Raw genomic sequence first — 23,579 nt, 5'->3', positions numbered from 1 at the left:
AAACAACATTGTAATTAAAAACTTTGTATATAAAGTGTGGAATGAGGTAATTGATGCTCCAATTTATATTGTCGAGAGAGCAAAAGTTATGATTGATGATTGGTAAGATGCACGTAGGATTTGTAATACATCTTGTGCACATCCGCGACAAGAAGGAAATGTGAAATGGATCAAACCAGCTGAAGGAAGATTTAAGTGCAATATTGATGCTTCTTTCTCCCAGCTTTCTAATAGAGTGGGAATAAGAGTTTGTATAAGAGATGATACAGACACTTTTGTTTTGGCAAAAACTGAATGGTTTACTCCAGTATGTGAGGTACATGTTGACGAAGCTCTTGGACTATTGTCAGCTTTAGAATGGGTTCATCACTTACACTTGGGACCTATCGATTTTGAGCTTGATGTTAAAAAAGTGGTGGATAGTTTTTCATCTGCACATCAGGATGTTACAGAATTTGAGATGATTATTTATAATTGTAAAACTATCTTTGAACAATATTATGTCAACTCTAGTGTTGAGTTCGTGATGAGACAAGCAAATGAGGCAGCCCATAGATTAACTAAGGCGGCCACATCCTCAGCTAGTTTCCAGATTTTGGTAGAAATATCGGATTGTATTGAACACATTTTAAGTAATGAAATGATATAAGCTTCTTTCCTTAAAAAAAAAAAAAAAAAAAAAAAAAAAAAAAAAAAAAAAAAACTCTTAAACAATTGCTAGTATTTTCAATAAGAAATGACATGTTTTTAACTTAATTTAAAATATCATTTTCTCAAAAAAAAGCAGAGAAATACAACACTGTTTCCAAACATGGTGTGAGGTGTAAACTATTACTAGAATTTTGTTTGCATCTTAACTGTGCGAAGCCAATATAAAGTAGTTTGAGTTAAATAGCTAAAAACAGTTCTGCAACCTAGCTTTGTCTTGGTTTCTTGTTGCTAACACTTATTTGAAACCTAAAATTTGGCTACATACTCTTTCACAAATCAGTTCTCTTAAATCCTAACACAATCTACCTTGTTTTGACACCATATCCCAAGTGGTCATAAATTTAAGTATGATTTTGGCATGTGCAGTGTATAGTAATAGTACTCCTCCAAGTTAGTTTTGAGCTATCACATTTATCTTACTGAATACTAGAGCTGCAATATTCAAACATGAAACTTGGGATTTGATTGTGACCACTGATTATGCTCACCAATGAATCCACTGCTCAACCTCAATAGGGCTTCGTGCACCTAGTACGGATTCACCACTTCTATGTTAATGTCTTATTAACTCATGTCTTCAGAATATATACTATACTAGCTTTTTTGCTCAAATAGTTTCTTCAGTACGTAAAAAACAGTGTTGATTCGATTCGATTCGATTCCCCCTTTCACTCCTTTTCTCCTTTTCCATAAAAATCTCTCTTCTTTCACTGTTCTAGAGAGATCCACATCACAAAACTCACATGCTTCATTTTTCCAATTGAGTTGTTCCCTTAAGGGACACAATACAATACAAGTATAGAACTAGTTTATTTATTCAATCACTTTCTCTCAGACAAAAAAAGCTAGCTACAATTAATGATGTCAAACTCCATGACCCATCAAAATCAATTTGAGAACCAAGAACTACTAGGTGGTGGTTATGTTTCATCTTCTTTGAGAAACAACAATGCATATCATGAATCACTTGGAACATTTTCTAACAATATTGGGCTAGCACAAGGTTCTGAGATGAGTCACACAAGACATTTGATGGATCTACTTGGTGCAGCAAACGAGAATAATCACCAGACACAACAAGGCCTATCCCTTTCTTTAGGCTCTCACATGCTTGTTGATGAATACAGAAACCGTTCCTTAAATCAAGGTCTTATGATCAATCCAAGTTACTTCATGCCTGGTCAAGATCAGACACGTGAGCCTTGTAATCAACCTGTGGTGGAGAATCTAACTAGTGATTATTTTTTCAGTGGTGGAAGTGGAACTTTTGCTTCAGGTTCTAATAATAATAACTCATTATTATTGAACCGTTCTACTTCTACTTCTTATGGAAGTGAGAGTTTTGGTTCTGTTATTGGGAACTCTAGATACCTTAAACCAGTACAGTCACTTCTTGAAGATCTTGTTGATGTTGGTGGAAATGTGATTGATAGAATGAATGAAAAATATGCTGAGAAGTTGTTTCATGGGAGTAGAACAGGTGCTAGAACACTCTCCTCTGAGCTCAAAGCAGAGTTGAGGATTCATGGACATTTATTGGCTGACAAACATGAACATCAAGTCAAAATTGCAAAGCTCATTTCATTGTTGGATGAGGTTGGTTGGTCTTCTCTTCTCTTCCTGATTTTATGTTCACTAGTACTAATAAAGAAAATTGCATCATACTTGAGTAGTATTCGAATAAAAAGCTTAATTAAGTGCTAGAGTTTATCAAATAAGTGTTTATGTATAAATTATTTTTAAAACAAAAATCAAATTGTTTTGGTATGAACTATATAAATGTTTTCATAAGCTATCTTTGAGAATTTATAGACATGGTATAAGCTATTTCTATAAACTCTCCTAATCCGTCTCACAAGTGCTTATTATTGAAAAACATGGTAGATATGAGAAGTACTATCCAACTTTGTAAGTACCTTTAACAAACTCCAAGTATATCTAACACTTGCATTAGTAGATAAGCTCAAAGAAATTAATCTAAACATGTCCTTGAAATCGGGGACGGGACAAAGTTTGTACTTGAAACTGATGTGTTTATTTGTTGTGCTTAATTTTCAGGTTGAGGGTAGATATGAGAAGTACTACCATCAAATGGAAGAAGTAGTATCATCTTTTGAAATGATAGCAGGTTTGGGAGCTGCAAAGTGTTACACTGCTCTGGCACTTCAAGCAATGTCTAGGCATTTTTGTAGCTTAAGAGATGCCATAATGTCCCAAATAAATGCTGAGAAAAGAAAACTGTTTCAGGATGTACCTAAAATTAATAGTGGATTGTCTCAACTGAGCTTATTTGAGAGAGATAATAATAGACAGACTAGAATGTCTCTCCAACAACTTGGAGTCATTCAAAACCAACGACAAGTTTGGAGACCTATTAGAGGGTTACCTGAAACATCTGTAGCAATTCTTCGTGCTTGGCTCTTTGAGCACTTTCTTCATCCGTAAGCTTATATCAAAATTCTGTTTTTGTTTTTATGTTATGTCATTTTCTTGTCTTATTAATGAAATGCTAATTTGATGTCTGATTTTTGCAGCTATCCTAATGATTCTGAGAAGTTAATCCTGGCTTCCCAAACAGGTTTAACCAAAAACCAAGTAATTCCTTATCCAAAAACTACCCCTTTCCTTTTTTTCTAATATGTTAATTTAGCCTCTTAAGCATTTATTATAGTAGTAGAGACTAAGGCGACAAATTTCTTTCACTTTTTCTTTTATGGGTAGGAATCAAGTTAGGGTCTCAAATTTACAACAATCACATACAGTGCACGTCGATAAATTCCGACAAAATAAAACACTTCAAACATTAACTTGAGGGTTTTTTTTTTTTTTTCCAAAGTTATTTATGATGGTCATGTTGTTGATGTATGGAGTGTTGGTTCAGGTGTCAAACTGGTTCATTAATGCAAGGGTACGGCTATGGAAACCAATGATAGAAGAAATGTACAAAGAAGAGTTTGGAGACTCTTCGGAAGACTCCAACCCGCCAGCTAACAATTTTATGTCAAGGGAAGATAGCACTGTGGAGGATTAGGACTTAGAAGTGAATTATATAACCTATGAAGATAAAAAGAATTTTGTTTGAGAAATTTCAAAATCAGGAGAGAATATTATTATGTAACATGACAAAATGATCCAATGTGTCTTCAGGTGAATTTACAGTTTTTGAAATTCATGACTTATGATGCTCTTTAGATTAGTAACCAGACATCATTCGTTTTGACATTTCCTCGTAGCCATGTCAGATTGATATTTATATACTACTCCCTCCTCTCTCAAATACAAGGAAAAATAAAATAAAATTGGTGGTCTTAAATAGGATAAAAAAAAAGTATCGTAAAATGAATTTATTAAATGCAATAATTTTAAGTTCATCTTTATCAAACTCATCTCATTAATGTCTTTACTACTGTAAGATAAGAGTAAAATTAAAAAAATATAACTTTTTATAATGACTTAAATATGGTCAATTCACTTTCTTAATATATATGCTTTTTTTTTTCTTTCTTATATATTTGAGACCGTAGGAAGTAACGTGTTTATATCAAACAAAAAGCAATAGATAACAGAATCGCTTTATTACTTAATTTTTTATTAACAAATTATAATTGTTATCATAATCAGGAACATCGAGTAACTGTCGTGTCACGTACGAGCTTGTCATGTTTCATCTTGTCGTAAATGAGATAGCAATTTCATTAGATTTTGTCTTATTTGTGCTAAAAAAAATCAAATTAATCGAACAAAAGAAAGTGACATACCAGAATTGCAGGTCTTTCTTTCTTTCAAAAAAAAAAAAATGTAGTGGACAAAATTCTAAGGCTGATCGATAATAATTGAAAATACTAAGTTGAATTTTATCATTAATCACTTCGTATTGTAAGTAATTTTACACTCAACTATGACAACCAATTAAATGAAGGACTTTTCCCGAAAATATGAATGAAGTTAAATATTTGTAATAATTTAACGATTGTGATTGATTCACTTTGTAAAATACCTTGGTAAGTTTTTATATAACTATCAACAAAAAGTGGTAGTGTTACTCATATTAAGTTGACATCAATCAAAATCATTAATTTATCTTTCATTATTTGATTCATGTTAATTCAACATGCGTAACTTTATCTAACTTTTTTTGATGGGCAATATAGTTGTCACCAAATAATTCACAATTTAACACTTATTTGTTGGATTTTGAAACAAATGTCACTAAAAATGTAATGATTTTGAGTCAAGTTGCTTGAGTTTCAATTGTTGGAAGAAGGAACTGTTTAGAGAGTAAGGAAGGTTTTTTTTTAAAAAAAAAAGCATTTGAAACAAAAATTAAACTCATAAGTTCTTTTTGTTAGGTCTCTATTAAAAGGTATTTTGGAATTTTCGAGGGGCATGTGAACAATTAAAGGAACCTATCTAACAAAATCCAACCAAAAAGGTCATTAATTTCCCATTCTATGAGGTTTTTGCGCGTCCTATTTCAACTTGATTTTGGAGGTTTTATGCAGTACGAATTCATAGGGTGGGAAAAGAAACGGTAAAAAAAAAAAAACTTGTTTAGGCCGAATGATTTAACAGTAGGCCCAATGTGAAAGGATTTCAAAGCCCATACATTCTTGGATGGCTCGATCGCGGTGTCTGGACAGTAGTTCATCAGTTCGTGTGATCTCTCTCTCTGATTTAACAGCAAAATCTTCGCTCGATCGATCGATCTGGGAGTGTGACTCAGTGAGAGCAGATACTTGCTCGCTGAATCATTTCACATGCAATTAGAACAACTCTACACAAAAGAAGAAAGAGCGAAAACCCTAAAAAAAAAAGTAACAGAATGCGAATTTAGAAATTAATTGGTAAAGTCGTGATTACAATGGCGAAGCATTCAGTAGCATTGGCGAAGAAAAGATGGCCGTTAATGTTACTAGCTTTCATATCAATTTCAACAGTGATGATTCTTTTCATGAGACCTAACAATTCCGATTCATGCAACACAACAAAGACCTTCGAAGCACAACAGAGTCAGATTCATCCCTCCTCCGTCGGAAATGCACCAGCTGGTCCAAGCCCCTTGGATTTCATGAAATCGAAGCTTGTTCTCATGGTTTCGCATGAACTATCTCTTTCTGGTGGACCTTTACTTTTGATGGAATTGGCGTTTTTGTTGAGAGGTGTTGGTTCTGATGTTGTTTGGATTACAAATCAGTATCCTGCTGAACATGATCAGGTTATTTATAGTTTAGAGAGTAAAATGCTGGACAGAGGAGTTCAGGTATATTTCTCTTCTCTTTGCCTTTTCGTTTCGATCTTTATTGTTGTTTACTTGGTTGATTTTTTTAGTGTTAAATTAATGCTGCGTGGAAATGTTTTAAGAGGTTTGAGTAGCTTTTGTTTTTCCATATTTGGAATTATGAATAGGGATTCAGTGTGTCTACAAATTGGGATTTGACTCAAATGGTTGATATTTTGTCCACATGTGTAGCAAATCATGGATTGTGCTCATTTAAGGAGAACTAGATCCTATAATTCATTGTATAAATTAACGGTAGAATTTGGTGAGAGGCTGGAGAGTGAATTTGCTGTGATGTAAGAGAAGCTCTGATGGGAGTTGCTTATTGAGTTCTTAAATTTAAGAAACCGTCCCTTGTTGGATTTCACCATTGTAGTGTTTTTATGTGGCAGCCATGATTGCTTAAGTTTATGGAGGATTCTCGAACACAATTGTTAGAACAGCAACTAGTAACAGAAGATTAAAGAAAATGAAAATCGCAAGACAATGAAACACGATCGTTTGTTTACGCAGATCGCCGCTTGTGCCTACCTCTGCGACTATAGAGCAACTGTAGTTCAGTATATATTACTTGAGTGAATTTGCAACTCTGCACTAGCTCAGCTCCCCCTTCCCTTGCCCCTCTTCTGTGTCTATATATGAGACATACTCGACAACAATCAACTCAGTTCTCTAATTTGTGATATCCACTTAATGAACTTTTTGAAGTTGCTCTATTGGAGTTTATAGTTGGTTAAAGTACAATCAACTTAGATCACTAATTTGTGAGATCCATTTGATAAACATAGTTCACATGTGGCATGGTAGAATTAAGCAAACTGTGCAATCAGTTTGATTGAGTTGGCTAATAATTCCAATCTGTATGAAATGCCTAGACCTGCAGTTCATATCCATGTGTTATTGAACTTCTAAGTGTAACTTTTTTTTTCATCTGATTGGCTTCTTATAGGTCCTGCCTGCAAAAGGTGAAAAGGCTGTAGATACAGCTCTTAAAGCTGATCTGGTCATTCTAAATACTGCTGTAGCTGGAAAGTGGCTAGATGCCGTCTTAAAGGAAAAAGTTACCCTCGTTCTTCCGAAGGTTTTATGGTGGATTCATGAAATGCGAGGGCATTATTTCAAAGAGGCATATGTCAAGCACCTCCCCTTTGTTGCAGGTGCTATGATTGATTCACATACAACTGCAGAGTACTGGAAGAATAGGACCAAGGAGAGTTTAGGGTATGTTTCCAGATTCATTTAATAATATATTACTCCTATGTGTTCTGTGTGACTGTAACTTAAGTCGTGTTTCTAACTGTTCGCTTTTGCCTGATTTTGTAGAATTAAAATGCCTGAAACTTATGTTGTACATCTTGGAAATAGCAAGGAACTTATGGAAGTTGCAGAAGATAGTGTAGCAAAGAGGGTTCTTCGTGAGCATGTTAGGGAATCTCTTGGAGTAAGAAATGATGATCTACTTTTTGCCATCATAAATAGTATGTCACTACCTGTACTCATTCAATATTCATTTTCCAATCATTGCATTAGTTTCTTGATATTTTCATCTAATGCGGTACATGGCATGGTTGCAAGGTTATATTACCTTCCCCAAATTGACATCGTTTGGCTTGTTGTTTCTCTTTTCTTTGTTATGCGTGCCAATTTAATATAGTGTATACCTGTTCTGTTAACTTTTTTACATTTCTTTTGCTAGTATGTATTCTGAGGTCTAGGGTTTTTTAAATGCAGGTGTTTCACGTGGTAAAGGGCAAGATCTATTCCTTTATGCCTTTCATAAAAGTTTGCAGCTCATTCAGGAGAAGAAACTCAAGTTGCCATCTTTGCATGCTATAGTTGTAGGGAGTGATATGAATGCTCACACAAAAGTTGAAATGGAACTGCGCAAATTTGTTACAGAGAAAAAGATTCAGGACCGTGTTCATTTTGTTAACAAAACCCTGGCAGTGGCTCCTTACCTAGCTTCTATTGATGTTCTTGTTCAGAATTCTCAGGTATCTTCTGATAATATACATTACCAAGTTGATTATGGAACAGAGCATGCTATGATGACTCTCAAACTTTTGACATTATGATGGCAACCCTTAAACTTTAGATTGCATGATTAAACATTTTTCCTAATTTCCAAAACATATTACACCCACTTCCGAATTGATTCAGTTCTGCCATTTTCATTGGTTGGCCTTTCTTCTCATATCAATTTGTTTGACTTCTATGATGTATGGAGACAAAGTTTGCTAGTTTAGAAGGGACTTGAAGATAGGATTTTTTTTATTATAAATTGTGTTTAAAGTATTATTTTAGTTTTTGGGCTTCATTCACCAATGTGCTTCTCTTCATACCAGGGACGGGGAGAATGTTTTGGAAGGATAACCATAGAAGCAATGGCATTTCGCCTGCCTGTACTGGTATGTCCTTCACTAGATATTTGAGTTGTCCTGTCGATATGACCTTCCCTTTTATATCTATACGTGTTAAATTACTACTACCTGTGTCAATTCTCTCATTATCGCGTTTGACATATAATAATGTGCTTTATTTATTTATGATATATTTTTTTGGTCAAGTAGCCCAGTGGCTAGAAATCACACCTTAAGGAAATGCACATGATATGTCTTTTTATAATGTGCTTTATTTATACGTGTTTATAATGTGCTTTATTTATTCATCTTTAATCTCTTCTATCTTTCTGTCTGCCTTTTTATTATTTTGGTTTCATAATTCATACCACTATCACTCCTGTCGAAAAAAATCTGAAAAATAGAAACAAAAAAGTTACTTCATTTTTGGAATATCATAGCACCAAATTGCCTTTTTTGAATGATAACATCAGAGTAATATTTATTTTTCCTACCAAATTGTTGTTTCCTTATGCATGCCAATTGGCTACACCCCTGTGTAACTATTTTTTAATAATTTGTGGATTCAACTGAGTTTTAGGCACTTGAATTTTCCCTTGGCGAAGAAACGAAGATAACTGTTCAGCAACTTTAACTCCACATTTGCACTGTTCTTTTTGTTTGAATACGTCAGCCTCAAATTCACTAATTTTCCTTCCCATTTGCTCAACCCTCCGCCTTTCTCCACCATGTTATCCTAGTTGTTTTAAAGACATGCTTCCACGAACGTAGGAATACCGAATCAAGGGAGACATGTATGTTTCGGTTTTTGAAAGTCTGTTTTTCATGAAACTAATATTATTCTGAGGAAGTTATAGTAATATATTACCAATGCTTTGATAACATGATTGCGAAAAAATAATACTGTTAAAGTTGGCTGTCAGATGATACAGGTTCCATTCATTTGTTAGTTGCAACTTGTGTAACATTAATTGAGGGGCTGACTTATAATCAATTCTTGCTAATTTCAATTAGAGTCCTCATTAGTTCAGTTGGTTATTTTCTGTTACTGATATTAATATTCAATTAATACTCATAAATGAAACGAGAGTAAATGTTTTTATTTGAAATTTTTAACGCACAATAGTAGTAGATTGTTTGTTTCTTGCTGTTTCAACTTGGCTACTCTAATTTCGGAATCTATTTGTAAACATGTTCGTACATGTCTACTTTTATTTTTTCACGTACTACTTTTGTTTCCGTTAAAAACTTTTGCAGGGCACTGCAGCTGGAGGCACTGTGGAGATCGTGGTTAATGGGACAACCGGTTTGCTGCATCCTGAAGGCAAGGATGGTGTGACACCTCTTGCACATAACATTGTGAAATTGGCAAGTCATGTTGAGAAGAGGCTGACTATGGGAAAGAAAGGGTATGAGAAAGTGAAAGAGAGGTTTCTGGAGCGCCATATGTCACATAGAATTGCAGTGGTTCTCAAGGAAATTTTACGGAAGGCAAGGCACAATTAAATTAACCAGCTTAGGAACTTCACCATTAAATTGTAAATTGATTCCAAAGAAAAAGGAAGAGTGGTTCGGTTAGAAATGAATGAGTTGTATATCCCACTTCCTTTGTTCTGTATGGATGCGTAATGGGTTGATGTATAGGACTGTGATATATTACTTTCCTCGCTAAGATCAAAAACATGTCCGAAGGTACACTGCCTTTTTTAAAGAAAAACTTGAGCTACAGACTCTGAACCAGTGAAAATGTACACTCCCTTTTTTTGAGAAGAAAATATGTATTACCATTGGTCCTTTTTTTAATAAAAAAACTAATCTTTTTTTTCGGTGGTGGTCGGGATTCGAACCCCAGACCTTGCATATTTTATGCATTGTTCATACCAACTGAGCTAAGCTTACGAGGCCCAAAAAAAAAAAAAAAAAAACTAATCTTCTAGTAGTGTTGAACGATTTTAAAGAATTATTTTATGAATTTATTCTTTTTACAAACTAATCTGATTTATCGGTTTTAGAACTGATATTTTATCTTTCATTATTTCATGGTTGAGAGTGTATGTTTAAGGTTGCCTTGTTCTAATCGCAAGGACAGCCATTTTTTTCCTCCTTGTGTTAAACTTCTTTTATCTAATGATATGAATTAAGTTTATTTTTATAAATAAAAAAGAAAAAAAACTCAAACTTTTAACTGGTAAAGTAAAGAAGAAAAAATAACTCTGTTGAGATGGTAAAGGTTTCAAAGGCTTTTTTTTTTTTGTCAAGTAGCCTATTGGTTAGTGGTTAGAGCTCACATAATTTAATTGTGGAGAAGTGAAGTGTCTGGGGTTCGAATCACGCCCCTGCATATAAAATGCAATATTCGTACCAACTGAGCTAAGCTCACGGGGACAATGTTTCAAAGTTAATAAAGGTGTAATAGGATTTGTTTCTAAAAAAAAAGTTGTAATAAGGTTAGATTGGGGGACACGTAACAAAGCAAACATATATAATAAGCTTTCTTAGTCCACAAACTAGTCTGTAACTTTTTCTACACTCCACCGTTCGAGTTTGTGAGACTGAGACCTAATAACTTCACCCCTTCCAATTTTCCAATTTGTAGCGCCACAACCATGATGCGCCGTAATGCGGTCGTTGCTTGGAAGAAACTTCTCCAGCACAAAGAATTTGGATCCAAAGTTCAATCCGGTTTGTCTCTCTATTTCTTCATCTAGATTTTCAGTCCAGTTTTTTTAATTTTCTTTTTCCTTTTTCCAATGATGGACGGACTTGAATTGAATACTTGTGGATGAGAATAGTGACTTTGGTTTCAAATCTCAAATTGCAGTGAGGGAAAGCTTGCGTCTTTGGCAAGATCAATTTATTCGTGCAATTCACGAGAAGAAACTCAAGTTGCAATCTTTGCATGCTATAGCTGTAGGGAGAGACATGAAAAGGCTTGAAATGCAACTGCGCAAATATGTTACAAAGAAAAAGATTCAGGACCGTGTTCACTTTGTTAAGGAAACCCCGGCACTGGCTCCTTACCCAGCTTTTATTGATGTTCCTTCTAAGGTATCTTCTGATAATATACACTGCCAAGTTGATTATGGAACATAGCATGTATCAAAATTCTCACATATTATTTTGGTTTCTGGACTTCATTCACCAATGTGCTTCTCTTGATACCAGGCACGGGGAGAATATTTTGGAAAGATAACCATAGAACAGGTATTTAATTACTACTACCTGTGTCAATGTTCTCACTATCCCATTTGACGCACAATAGTAGATTTTTTGTTTCTTGTTGTTTCATCTTGGTTACTACAATTTGAGAACCTATTTGCAAACATGTTCATACATATCTACTTTTATTTTTTAATGTGTTATTTTTGTTACCATTTAAAACTTTTGCAGGGCGAAAAGGTTAAAAGCACTGTGGAGATTGAGGTGATTGGGACACCCGGTTTTATGCAATCTGTGGCAACTCATGTTAAGAAGAGGCTGACTATGGGAAAGAAAGCGTGTGGGAGAGTGAAAGAGAGGTTTCAGGAGTACCATATGTCGTCACATAGAAATTGCAGTGGTTCTCAAGGAAGTTTCACTGAAGTCAGCCACAAATTACTTGTTTAGCATTAAGTTGTAAATACTGATTCCAAAGAAAGAGGGAGAATGGTTCGGTGAGAAATGAATGACTTGTATACCTCACTTCCTTTGTTCTTTGTATGATATGGGTAGGGCTGAAAAAACGAGTCGAGTTCGTTAGAATCTTTTTTTCAACTTAAACTCGATTTAATTTAAGCTCACGTACAACTTCATTCATTGGGATATCTTTTTCAACTTGATTTAGCACGATAGCTCAGATCTAATGAACAAAAGGGCAAAACAAGGAATATTTTGAAATCAAAATGTATGCCTAAAAAAAGCCTAACACCATATCAATTGAAGCACTGGCTGAGAACAAATTTGGTCTGAAGACCACGTAACAGGCAAATGAGTTGTATATTTTAGCTTCTCTTTTTTAGCCACTCTTGCTCTCAATCTTCTAAAACCTATCGATGTGGACTATTCTCACGTAGTGACTTCATGATTTTTTTTTTTTTATGGTCGGAGTTTGAACTTGAACCTTACATATATTATGAATCATCCCTACCAACCGAACTAAGCTCACAAGGACGGTGGTTTTATGATTTGAAAACATTTTCTAGAGCACTAACAAATAAAATATGTTATAGGAGTATGCTCCAAACAGTCCATTCATATCTTTTTATTTTATTTTTAAAGCAGTATCTTTTTACTTTTAATAAACACATTCATTCATCCTTAAAAAAACACATTAATTCTTGCTCACAAAAAAAAACTATAACAAGACAAACTTATTTAAGAGTGATTTCAAAAGATATATTTTTTTAGGAGAGAGAAAACAAGTGTCAAAAGATTGAGGTAATCCTGTAACAATTTTTTTTTTTTAAGGAACAAAAAATCTCTTTTGTAAAGTTGTATTCAAGCAGACAAAATCATTTTCTTAAAAATATGATTTTTATTACGTTATACAAACGAACGTTATACAAACGAAAACAGGTTCTGATTTTTTATAAAACCTATAAAAATAATTTTTAAATTATTCAATATCAAAATCACTTTTATTTTAATTTTAATCTGTATAAAACAAACCCTTTGTAAAAAAAAGTTCATAACATCTTCATCTTCATGTTTTTTTTATTGGATGTAGCTGTAAAAACAAATCATACCTTCTTCTCACGATCGCTTGTCTCCCCACTTCTCCTTTTTTTTTTCTTTCCATTTGATGTACCAAAAAAGATGGATGATTTTGGGACAATTTTTGGTTCTGAATCACCTCTCTAATTTGATTTTTCTTTTCCTTTCATATTTTAATATGTGTATGTCCTCTTAGTGCTTTTGATGTACCAAAAAAGATGGATGATTTTGGGACAATTTTTGGTTCTGAATCACCTCTCTAATTTGATTTTTTTTCCCTTTCATATTTTAATATGTGTATGTCCTCTTACTGCAATGTTGTTTCTTTTGATTTTTTTTATTGGTGCGGTGTTTTTTATTTACCATTAGGCATGGCAACAAAACCCATACCCGTGGTTATCCGCCCGAACCAAACTCAATTTGACAGGTTTTCCCCATTTTGACTGGGTTTGGGTATGGGTATGAGTTTTCCTCGATCTCAAAACACGGGTATGGGACGGGTAACGGGTATATAGGGACCCACCCCGAATCCATACTCAAGCCCGTCCCAAATGTAAAAAATTACTTTATGTTAATATGTTATGTTATTTTGTTTGATAATTGTCATGTTAATAAAAACTACCATTGATATTTAAAGAATCAACTAAATCATTTTGTCTAACAAATGTGAAAGTGAGCTTATTGTTGGAAAATGTATTACAACGTTGCTCTTGGGGATGCAAAAAAACTTCTATTTTTTATTAAAAAAATTATTCAATGCGGGGACGGGGATGGGGCGGGCCGAACCCGTCGGGGACGGGGATGGGATTCAATTTCTCATCCCCGTTGGGTACGGGTAGGGTAACGGGTAAGTATATGAGAATCGGGTATGGGGACGTGAAAGATAAAACCCGTCCCATTGTCATGCCTATTTACCATATAGGTACAGTGTTCGTTTTATTGAGATTGAAAAATTAGCTTAGACTCATTGTAGATTCAATCAAAGACTTTCACGTCGTTAATGTTATAAATTCATAAACATTGATATTTAAGATACTTGAATTTTATCATGTTTTTATGCATTTTGTTGTTTTATACTATTAATCTGTATATTGTAAATTTGTTCGTACATTTATTATTCTTCTCTTTTTAAGAATAATCTCGATTCATTTCATTATTAGTCATGGACCAATATATAACGGTACATTAATATATAGGTAGGAGCTAGCATTACATGGGGCTACCTTATTAATTCATAAGCGACCTTATTAGTCTGCCTCCGACTAAATTCGACGTAAGAGTTTTGAAAATTGTTTTAAAACAACTGCTTAAAGGTATAAATTTTACAACCAAACTCAATATTATCATCTATACATGTCCTAAAATAATCGACAACCTTCTTAATATCAAAAACAAAATCAACTTTATCGAATCAAAGATTTGCCACCATGTCGTGTCGTGTGCAAACCGACCACTTAACCCACTCTAGCGGCACAAAGCAACGAGAACCTTGTAGTTTTTGCAAGCAGAATTACCTTTTTCGTCTCTTAGACACATATCAAGTCCTACCTTGTTAAGCGACCTGGAAATCAGTGGCGGAGCCCTTCATGGGCTGGGGTGGGCCACGGCCCACCCGGAAAAATTAAAAAATCAACGATTATAGGTCTAATTTGCGATATTTTATGCAATTTTGTATCGGTTTTATGTTTTGGTTGATCCAAATTCCTACAAAGTGGTGTAGTGGCCCACTCAAAAATTTAAATAATTCAATTATAGGTCTATTTTGTGAGCAAATTTATGTCGGTTTTAGATTTCGGTTGATCCAAATTTCCGCAAATTGGTGTAGTGGTCTACCCAAAAAATTTAAACAATTCAATTATAGGTCTAATTTGTGAGACTTTAAACAAATTTTCAATAGTTAATTTTAGTAGTCCACCCTAATATTTTTTTTCAGGCCCCTACTGGAAAACGATGCATCTATACTATATTTTTTTTTAAAAGGCCATCTATACTATAATTATACCTTTCGGGAATCGGTTTTACCTATTGGTGCAAAACTTTACAAATTAACCCTTGGCGTTCAGTATTAGAAAGAGCTTACGCGAGTCTCCACTCTTCCATCAAATATGATGCGCTCTATAATTGCACATTTGTTTCATCGGTTTGTTGTCAAAGCTTCAAATTACATTCATTATTTTTATTTTTAGTAAAACAAAACCAAAATATCGTTTATTTTTCGTAAAAAAAAATATTCCTTAGTGTATTGAATGAATTTAATTTATTATTATTATTAGGAGAATGCTAAAAATAGAAATATAGTATTGGAAAATGGTGAAAAGTGATAAATATAACTTTTTAAAAGTCAAAATATTGTTGAAACCAATGCAAACATATGCTACTTTTGGCATCCTTAACCATTGTGAGAGCAATGGTTAGCAAGACCCTTATTATTATTATTATTATTATAAATGATAATTGTCGTTGACACATTGCATAAGGCTGAGGCACACGATTAAAATACGTTTTTTCCCCTCGGCAGTTAACTGCCGAAGAATTCAAAAACCGACTGCAGTTAACTACCGAGAAAAACCTCGGTAGTTAACTGCCGAGGATCTTCTACTACAAATCTGGCAGAAACTCTCTCATTCATTATTCATCTCATCTTCCAAAAAAAATTCAAATTTCTCTCAAAAATCTCTCTAAAAAATCCAACCAAATCCAACAAATTTATTCAACAAAATCACAAGTAAGTAATTATAATGCTATTAACTTACATTTTAGTTGTTATAAATGTTTTTATTTTTTAGTTTTTGAGTAGATTTATTTTATTTTAGTTTTTGAGTAGATTTACATAGTATACTTCATTTTTAGAGTAAATGTTAGTTGCTTAATTTAGTTAAAATGTTTGTATGATGTTTATGTTATAGTTTAAAATTTTAAGGTTATATTTTAATTTGGTGTTTTATATTTATTTTTTTATTTTAGTTTTTAATTAGATTTACATGTTATAAATCATTTTTAGATTAGATGTTAGTTGATTAATTTAGTTAAAATGTTTGCATGATGATTATGTTATAGTTTAAAATTTTAGGGTTTTATTTTAATTTGGTGTTTTATATTTTTTATTTTATTTTTTAGTAAGAATATATGATTTATTTTAAGAGTAAATATAAGTTGAATAATTTTATTATATTTTACGTTATAACAAAAAAAAAATTATGTTAAACATAAGTTGAATGATTTATGTTATAGTATATGATTAACTTTTTTATTTTAGAAAGAGTATATGAGTTATAATTTTAGGGTTATTTTTATGATTTTTAGAGTCTATGTATAATGTACACATCAAGTGTTTGATGAAATGTTTGAATGAGTTTTTCATTGATTGTATTTAATTTCTTATTGTGTAGATTTGAAACAATGGTGGGGTGGATCGACGTTCATGCACAATTCAACGGCGGAGAACCTCAAAGGTTGAAGGTTCGGTGTCTTGGTGTAACGTTAAGAGGTCTCAAGGATGAACTAACTGAATTCAACCAAGGAGTCAGCCCCAGAGACAAAAGGATGGTGGAACACATTCGGTATAAACGTCCAACGCTCGACGAGGGGAGAGTATCATTCGCTTGGGTGGAATTAACGAACGACGAAAAGTGACGAGCATGTTTTGGGAGCACAACATGTTCCGGTGAATCGATATGCGGGTGACATTGCTGAGATCAACTGAAGATATCATCAAGAGTTTGATTCCGCCAGAAGATCGTCATTAGGTGCGGAATGAATGCACCTTTTAGCTACAACAATTGTCTTCCTTTGAATGGGGTAATTCAAACTTGCCAAACGGCAGGTCTCCAATATTCGATCGGCATTCCCATTGTTCCTGTCAAAAGATTAAATTCTTGTTAGGCTGGTTTAAATGAAGGTATTGAAGTGTCAACGAATGGACCTCGTTCTTTTGACATTTGAATACAGTCATTTAATCCCAGCCTAACAAGAATTTAATCTTTTGAATGGAACATTGGGAATGCCGAACGAATATTGGAGTCCTGCTGCTTGGCAAGTTTGAATTTACCTCATTCACAGGTAAGACAATTGTTGTAGTTGGGAGGTACAAACGTCCAACTGCAACAATTGTCTTCCTCTGAATGAGGTAATTCAAACTTGTTAAACGGCAGGAAGCATGCGATGTCCATCTTAAACAATGGTATTCAAGTGTCAAGGAATGCACCTCATTCTTTTGACACTTGAATACCATCATTCAAGATGCTCATCGAATGTTGGAGTCATGTTGTTTAGCAAGTTTGAATTTGTCACATTCAGTGGTAAGATAATTGTTGCAGTTGGAAGGTATATTCCGAAATGTAATGTAATGTGATAACATATATTTTGTTTGAATGGAACAATAATTATCTTATTTATTCACTTTTCGAATTTATTTATTCATTACGCAATTTCAATTAGTTGAATTCACGTTAGATTTAATTAGTTTTTATTCGAATACGCAATTATTCAAAACACGGCTTTAATCGAAATTATTCCAAATGCGATTTTATTTTAAGTACGATAATGTCAAACAAAATATGCGCGACACGAAAATAAAACATAAAAAAAATTCAAAATAATTAGGCATTAAAAGCCATTACATTCATTCTTCCTTGTCACACAAGTCAATCGTGTTGCCCACTACAGTCCCTGGGGCACCTTGTTTTGGTTGATGATCAAAATAGCATGTGCTCCCGCTCCTCCTCAACCTCGAGTGATTGTACACCGGCACCTTCGAACCCTTCTTTTTTCTGAACTATCACAAACAATTTCGTGCCACGTCATAGACGATTTTTCTTTGTTCTTCTCATCACCCTGAACGTTACCCTGATTCTGATTCTGAGACATATCTACATTAAAAAAAAAATGGCGATCAAAACCTAACTAAACAACAATGCCATAAAATCGTAAAATCAAAAACTAAACCTAAACCTAAACTATCATCAAAACCTACACCTAAACCTAAACAATTCTACAACGATTCATCAAAACCTAAACCTAACAATTCAATAAAAGTTCTTTAACAATTCTAACCATTCTAACCTAAACTATCCTAACATATCATAAAATCAACAAATCAATATAATCGAACCTGTATAATCGAAATTTAACAAAAACAAAAAACAAAAAACAATTCAACCACAAAACAACAATGCAATATGATTCAAAAAACTTACTTGTTTTTGTGATTGAAATTGACTTGGAATGACTTCAAATTGCTCACAATCGCACCAAGGAGAATAAAAAACGCAACAATGGAGTTTTGGAAACTCCTATGTATGTTCTTATAACATATTTCTCGGCAGTTAACTACCTAAGTTTTTCTCGGCAGTTAAGTGCAGCCGATTTTTGAATTATTCGGCAGTTAACTGCCGAGAAGGCAAAATCGTATTTTACTCGTGTGCCTCAGCCTTATGCAACGTATCAACAACAATTCTCATTATAAATTAGTGGGTAAATGTAAAATTTGAAACATGGTGGGTTAAGTTAATAAAGGTGTATATAGTAGGGTAAATAATCGGGGACACGTAAGACACAACTCCATATTAAGCTTTCGTAGTCCACAAACCAGTCTATTACTGCTACTTATTCTTCTCCACCGTTCCAATTTGTGAGACCTAACTTCACACCCTTCTCAACTTTCCGATTTAACATCGCCACAACCATGTCTGACACCACAGAAGATGCCGTTCGACGCCGTAACGCAGTCGCCGAGTATCGGAAGAAGCTTCTTCAGCACAAGGAATTGGAATCCAGAGTTCGATCTGGTTTGTCTCTCTTTTTCCCTCGCAGCTAGAATTCCTTTTCGCTTATTCTCGAAATTCATAGTGTTAGGGTTGTGATTTTCGCCTTTTAACCTTTGATTTGCTTGCCATCGGAAAACCCTATCAATTGCTTAAATTAGGTTTTCGTTGAGAATTTGACCTAGGAAGATTGTGCTTTTGATGATTTTACATGTATTTTAAGAAATTAGGGCAAGTTTATCAACTGGATCTATTGTTAAAATTAGTTTGAAGCCTCGTTGCGGTTCTTTTGATTAGGTAATGGAATCTTAATACAGTTTTTAAGAAGAGACGTTATGTGCATATCATCGTCTAAACTAAGTTACAATCTGTTATTAGCCTGTCCTTTTTAAATCAAAAATGGGAATACCTATGGATAAGTTAATTATTTTTTTTATTAAGCTCCGATTATGGAGTTAAATACATATGGATGAGTTATGTGACTTTGGTTCCAAATGTCAAATTGCAGTGAGGGAGAACTTGCGAGCTTCAAAGAAAGAGTTTAACAAAACAGAAGATGATTTGAAGTCTCTTCAAAGTGTCGGGCAGATCATTGGCGAAGTTCTCAGGCCTCTTGACAATGAACGCTGTAATTCTTCTTTCCTTTTACATATTATTATTATTAAAAATAATATCATGCTATCTCGTCCTGCAAATTCATGATCATCTCTACAGCTACGTTTAGGTTGCCTCTTTTGATAACTGTGTTTCTGGCAAGCTGTGATATAGTAAACCTTGATTGTTTTCATGAAGGTCTTTTATCCATTATTATTTTTTTTGTTTGGTTTCTTATGAAATATTAAAACATTTATATCTCACTGATGCTTGAAATATGTTTTGCTGTAACTAATTTGTTTGAGCCACCTACCCAAACAAACAACATTCTTTCTTTTTTTCTTGATTGATATGAATTCAAGAATGATCCGGTGATTCTAAAATCTATATGTTTTTGTTATTTTAGTGATTGTTAAAGCAAGCAGTGGTCCTAGATATGTGGTTGGCTGCCGGAGTAAAGTGGATAAGGAAAAACTTACTTCTGGGACTAGAGTGGTACTTGATATGACAACACTCACTATAATGCGTGCTCTTCCTCGTGAAGTAAGTTATCAGAGTTTGTTTTCTTTTATGTTTTCATTGTTGGAATGTATTTTTGTTTGTCTCTTTTTGGGCACTCTAAGTTGTTTTTCTTTTTTCTAAAAACACTTGGTATTTTTCCATATTTGCTTGTCACTCACTATCTTCTATCGATTGTGTTGCTAGGTTGATCCAGTTGTGTACAATATGTTGCATGAAGATCCCGGTAATATTAGTTATTCTGCTGTTGGTGGTTTATCTGATCAGATCAGGGAATTGAGGGAATCAATTGAATTACCTCTAATGAATCCTGAGCTCTTTCTTAGAGTTGGAATTAAACCTCCCAAGGTAATCAACTTTTCACCACACTTTCCAGTATCTGACCTCTAATATTCTCCTTTCATACTTTTTTATTTCCAGGTTTTTGTTCGATTCTTGATTTCAAAGATTTGTATTGGAATTTTTATCATTTTAATTATTTACCACCAGCGTTCAGACGGACACTATCACTAACGTGCTTGTCATTCCGCTTTTCTACTGCGCTTGTTATAACTGTAAATAAAAGAGACATCAATCATGTGAAAAATACAATTAAAATAAGCTTGTTCCACTAGTGTTTCTATTGTAGTGTTGTTGTTCCTATTTTAAAGAGATTTGACTTTTTTTAATTAATAACTTGAATAAAATTATAAAATAGTAAATAAAATTGTTTAGAGGAAGGGTAAATTTGGAATAAAAAATCCAGCCGAAAAGATGTATTCCCTTTATAGATTAGTATTAAAGCGCAGATAAATTAATTGAAAACAAGAAACATTGAAAATAACATGGCATTTTATCAAGTGAAAACAATAAACAGGAATAAAAAATGTTCATGCTAATTAAACAGACTCTTAGATAGCCATACTTTTAACTTTAGCATTTGACACATCTTCTATACCTCATCTTTCAGGGTGTTCTCCTTTATGGGCCTCCTGGTACGGGTAAAACATTGTTGGCTAGGGCTATTGCCAGTAATATAGATGCTAACTTCCTAAAGGTCAGCTTATGTATCTTTTACCTATTACATGTATCATGAAATGTCTTTCACTGTAAACTGTATTTACATTTCCTTTTCTCTAATATAGGTTGTTTCAAGTGCCATAATTGATAAGTACATTGGAGAAAGTGCCAGGTTAATTAGAGAGATGTTTGGGTATGCACGTGATCACCAGGTGATATTTTTGTGTTCAGTTGTCTTCCTATAGGTTTATATAATCAAATTGAAAGAAGTTCTGAATCTCCACTGTTTTCTTAGCCATGCATCATTTTTATGGACGAGATCGATGCCATTGGTGGTCGCCGTTTCAGTGAGGGAACAAGTGCAGATCGTGAGATTCAGAGAACGTTAATGGAGCTGCTTAATCAACTTGATGGCTTTGATCAACTTGGAAAGGTATATTTTTATTATTTACTCTTTTTGACTTGATTTAAAAATAGCCACCATGTTTGTATTTTGGAAATAAATTGATATCTTATAACAAATTCCTTGTGGTGGTAGGTGTATATGCTAACTATAAATGTACAATGCAATTAAGAGAAATGATATTTGTACAACCATTTTGTGACAATTTTCTCTCATACTCACATTATGTTTTTACTTCTTCTCCATTGCTTTGGTTTTAGTGCCAATACCTACTTTTCTTTGTAAATCTATGGTTGTCCCATAAGTTGTCATAGAAATGGTTGTTCAAATAACATACCTCTACAATTAAATTCCATATCTTATACGCTCAGATGGTGACTTGTACTTGCTCTCGTGTTTTTTTAATGTCTTTGAACTTTCAAAGACGCAGTTGCTAAGCGAATTTGTTGGTAATGGAAATGTTAAGTTACTTTTGTGCTCATCTTTCATGACCTTTTCTTTTTGTGAAGTTCCAAATCGACTTTTTTGAAAGAAATGGAATATTTAGCAGAGTTTTTTTTCTTCATTATATTATATACTTCAGATGACAATTATATAAAAACCAATCTTTTATCATTGATGTAGTCTTATCGATACCGCGATTGATGTTTATGTTCCAATGACTGTTCTGCCAAACTCTCCATGGTTGATTGATTATGACTTTGCTCTCTGAATATCTGTTGTAGGTTAAAATGATCATGGCAACAAACCGACCTGATGTACTTGACCCTGCTCTCCTACGTCCTGGAAGATTGGATAGAAAAATTGAAATTCCATTGCCAAATGAACAATCAAGGATGGAAATTCTTAAGATCCATGCTGCTGGAATTGCTAAGCATGGTGAAATAGACTATGAAGCAGTTGTGAAGCTTGCAGAGGTAAGTCTTGGTGGTTTGGATTACTTTAACTGACATTCGGTAAATGTATAATGTATTATCTGTTGCAAAATTGTCAGGGGTTTAATGGAGCTGATCTCCGAAATGTGTGCACTGAAGCTGGAATGTCAGCAATTCGAGCAGAACGTGACTATGTGATCCACGAAGATTTTATGAAGGTATGCTCTTTGTTCTGGAAGCAAATTTTCCTTTCTATTGATTTGTCTACGAAGCTCTACCTTACCGTATCTCTTTTACTTTGGCACCAGGCTGTAAGGAAATTGAATGAGGCAAAGAAACTTGAATCTAGTGCACACTACAATGCTGATTTTGGAAAAGAATAAAATTTGTTGTGAAATTCTCAGAGCCATGGATGTTTATGGCAGTGCATGTTTTGAGCCAGAAATACCTCAGCCAAGTTTGTCAAATCATCGAGTTAAGCATTATGGCAGCCGTCCAGGCAATGACATGTACTATCCAGATTCTAGTTTTAATATGGGAACTTGGCGAACGGTAAAGGGGTGTTTAATTGAATTATTTGTTCAAACTGAATTGTAATACTGTGTTTCTTCTGTCTCTATTGTAGAAGTTCGGTTCATATCTATACTAGTCATGGCATATGCACGCCAGTTTTACTTTTAAATATTTAATTTAGAATAGAATTTACTATTTTATTTTATTTTTTCAGAAAAAATAATATAGTAACTACCTTCCAAAGTCTAAAACTTTACTTTTCAGAATAATTAGGCCGTGCCATTGTTTTTTAACAGATCAAAGGAGATGTAATGTCCTAAATTCAATATGATTTTAGGACGTCCTAAATTCTTTTTTGATTGAACTAATAGGGTTTTGCTCTGTAATCTGCGCTCTTTTGGTTTGACTCTCTAAAATTCCCTGCAAATATCCATTTCCTAAACTTAGAAAATGTTTGGTTCTGATCGTTGTTCTTTTTTCGTATAAATCCCTCTGCTCTCTAGTTCTGCCACTTGTGATAATGGTGCAAGTTAAAATTAATTCTTAAAAATCAAACGATAAAGATGAAAAATCACCTTGTTTGTAAAAACAAGTCTTATGAACTAAAACCAAATGAAATTTGATTTTTGCTTTTCACCCAACACAAAACACTTGCGACTTGCAGCCTTGTCCAAAATACCCCTGCGCTAGTTAACTAGCGCAAGTGTAAAAAAAATGGGATTTAGTTTTTACACACTTAAGTCACGCTGCGTGACTTAACTCACGTATCTGTAAAAACTAAGTTCCGTTTTTTTTACACTTACGTTAGTTAACTAGCGCAGGGGTATTTTGGGCAAGGCTGCAGGGCACGAGTGTTTTGTGCTGGGTGAAGAG

The 23,579-nt window shown here is 33.8% G+C and overlaps 4 protein-coding genes across 5 annotated transcripts; all 4 read left to right on the top strand.

The window, feature by feature from the left end:
- Positions 1–862: 862 nt before the first annotated feature.
- Positions 863–3,933, top strand: LOC25490227 (BEL1-like homeodomain protein 11). The gene is made up of 4 exons (XM_013606710.3): positions 863–2,307; positions 2,770–3,152; positions 3,246–3,306; positions 3,593–3,933. The coding sequence occupies exons 1-4, from the start codon at positions 1,570–1,572 to the stop codon at positions 3,740–3,742; spliced, it is 1,332 nt and encodes a 443-aa protein (XP_013462164.1). The 5' UTR covers positions 863–1,569; the 3' UTR covers positions 3,743–3,933.
- A 1,381-nt stretch (positions 3,934–5,314) lies between these two features.
- On the top strand, positions 5,315–10,124 carry LOC25490226 (uncharacterized). The gene is made up of 6 exons (XM_013606708.3): positions 5,315–5,971; positions 6,939–7,210; positions 7,313–7,467; positions 7,721–7,983; positions 8,335–8,397; positions 9,607–10,124. The coding sequence occupies exons 1-6, from the start codon at positions 5,573–5,575 to the stop codon at positions 9,853–9,855; spliced, it is 1,401 nt and encodes a 466-aa protein (XP_013462162.1). The 5' UTR covers positions 5,315–5,572; the 3' UTR covers positions 9,856–10,124.
- A 560-nt stretch (positions 10,125–10,684) lies between these two features.
- LOC25490225 (uncharacterized) lies at positions 10,685–12,124 on the top strand. Its single transcript, XM_024777734.2, has 4 exons — positions 10,685–11,031; positions 11,171–11,397; positions 11,515–11,553; positions 11,740–12,124. The coding sequence occupies exons 1-4, from the start codon at positions 10,956–10,958 to the stop codon at positions 11,953–11,955; spliced, it is 558 nt and encodes a 185-aa protein (XP_024633502.1). The 5' UTR covers positions 10,685–10,955; the 3' UTR covers positions 11,956–12,124.
- A 6,493-nt stretch (positions 12,125–18,617) lies between these two features.
- Positions 18,618–22,875, top strand: LOC25490224 (26S proteasome regulatory subunit 10B homolog A). 2 transcript variants are annotated; one of them, XM_013606706.3, is made up of 10 exons: positions 18,621–18,827; positions 19,312–19,431; positions 19,804–19,940; positions 20,103–20,264; positions 20,866–20,952; positions 21,041–21,127; positions 21,211–21,348; positions 22,044–22,235; positions 22,313–22,411; positions 22,502–22,875. In XM_013606706.3, the coding sequence occupies exons 1-10, from the start codon at positions 18,725–18,727 to the stop codon at positions 22,574–22,576; spliced, it is 1,200 nt and encodes a 399-aa protein (XP_013462160.1). In that variant the 5' UTR covers positions 18,621–18,724; the 3' UTR covers positions 22,577–22,875. The 2 variants fall into 2 exon arrangements, with proteins under 2 accessions (XP_024635576.1, XP_013462160.1); XM_024779808.2 differs by having other exon boundaries at positions 18,618–18,827; positions 22,313–22,875.
- Positions 22,876–23,579: the final 704 nt, after the last annotated feature.

This window comes from Medicago truncatula, chromosome 3 (assembly GCF_003473485.1).
Source record: "Medicago truncatula cultivar Jemalong A17 chromosome 3, MtrunA17r5.0-ANR, whole genome shotgun sequence".
NCBI lineage: Eukaryota > Viridiplantae > Streptophyta > Magnoliopsida > Fabales > Fabaceae > Medicago > Medicago truncatula.
The sequence above is the reverse complement of the archived record's forward strand: the minus strand, read 5'-3'. Positions and strand labels throughout refer to the sequence as shown.

Bases quoted from the DNA above. Each gene is read 5' to 3' on its own strand.
- LOC25490227 (XM_013606710.3), top strand. From the start codon at position 1,570: ATGATGTCAAACTCCATGACCCATCAAAATCAATTTGAGAACCAAGAA. The intron at 3,153-3,245 runs GTAAGCTTATAT...TGATTTTTGCAG, and splicing joins TTTGAGCACTTTCTTCATCC to CTATCCTAATGATTCTGAGA. The intron at 3,307-3,592 runs GTAATTCCTTAT...GTGTTGGTTCAG, and splicing joins CAGGTTTAACCAAAAACCAA to GTGTCAAACTGGTTCATTAA.
- LOC25490226 (XM_013606708.3), top strand. From the start codon at position 5,573: ATGGCGAAGCATTCAGTAGCATTGGCGAAGAAAAGATGGCCGTTAATG. The intron at 7,211-7,312 runs GTATGTTTCCAG...CTGATTTTGTAG, and splicing joins AGGACCAAGGAGAGTTTAGG to AATTAAAATGCCTGAAACTT. The intron at 8,398-9,606 runs GTATGTCCTTCA...AAACTTTTGCAG, and splicing joins CATTTCGCCTGCCTGTACTG to GGCACTGCAGCTGGAGGCAC.
- LOC25490225 (XM_024777734.2), top strand. From the start codon at position 10,956: ATGATGCGCCGTAATGCGGTCGTTGCTTGGAAGAAACTTCTCCAGCAC. The intron at 11,032-11,170 runs GTTTGTCTCTCT...CTCAAATTGCAG, and splicing joins TGGATCCAAAGTTCAATCCG to TGAGGGAAAGCTTGCGTCTT. The intron at 11,554-11,739 runs GTATTTAATTAC...AAACTTTTGCAG, and splicing joins GAAAGATAACCATAGAACAG to GGCGAAAAGGTTAAAAGCAC.
- LOC25490224 (XM_024779808.2), top strand. From the start codon at position 18,725: ATGTCTGACACCACAGAAGATGCCGTTCGACGCCGTAACGCAGTCGCC. The intron at 18,828-19,311 runs GTTTGTCTCTCT...GTCAAATTGCAG, and splicing joins GGAATCCAGAGTTCGATCTG to TGAGGGAGAACTTGCGAGCT. The intron at 22,236-22,312 runs GTAAGTCTTGGT...CAAAATTGTCAG, and splicing joins CAGTTGTGAAGCTTGCAGAG to GGGTTTAATGGAGCTGATCT.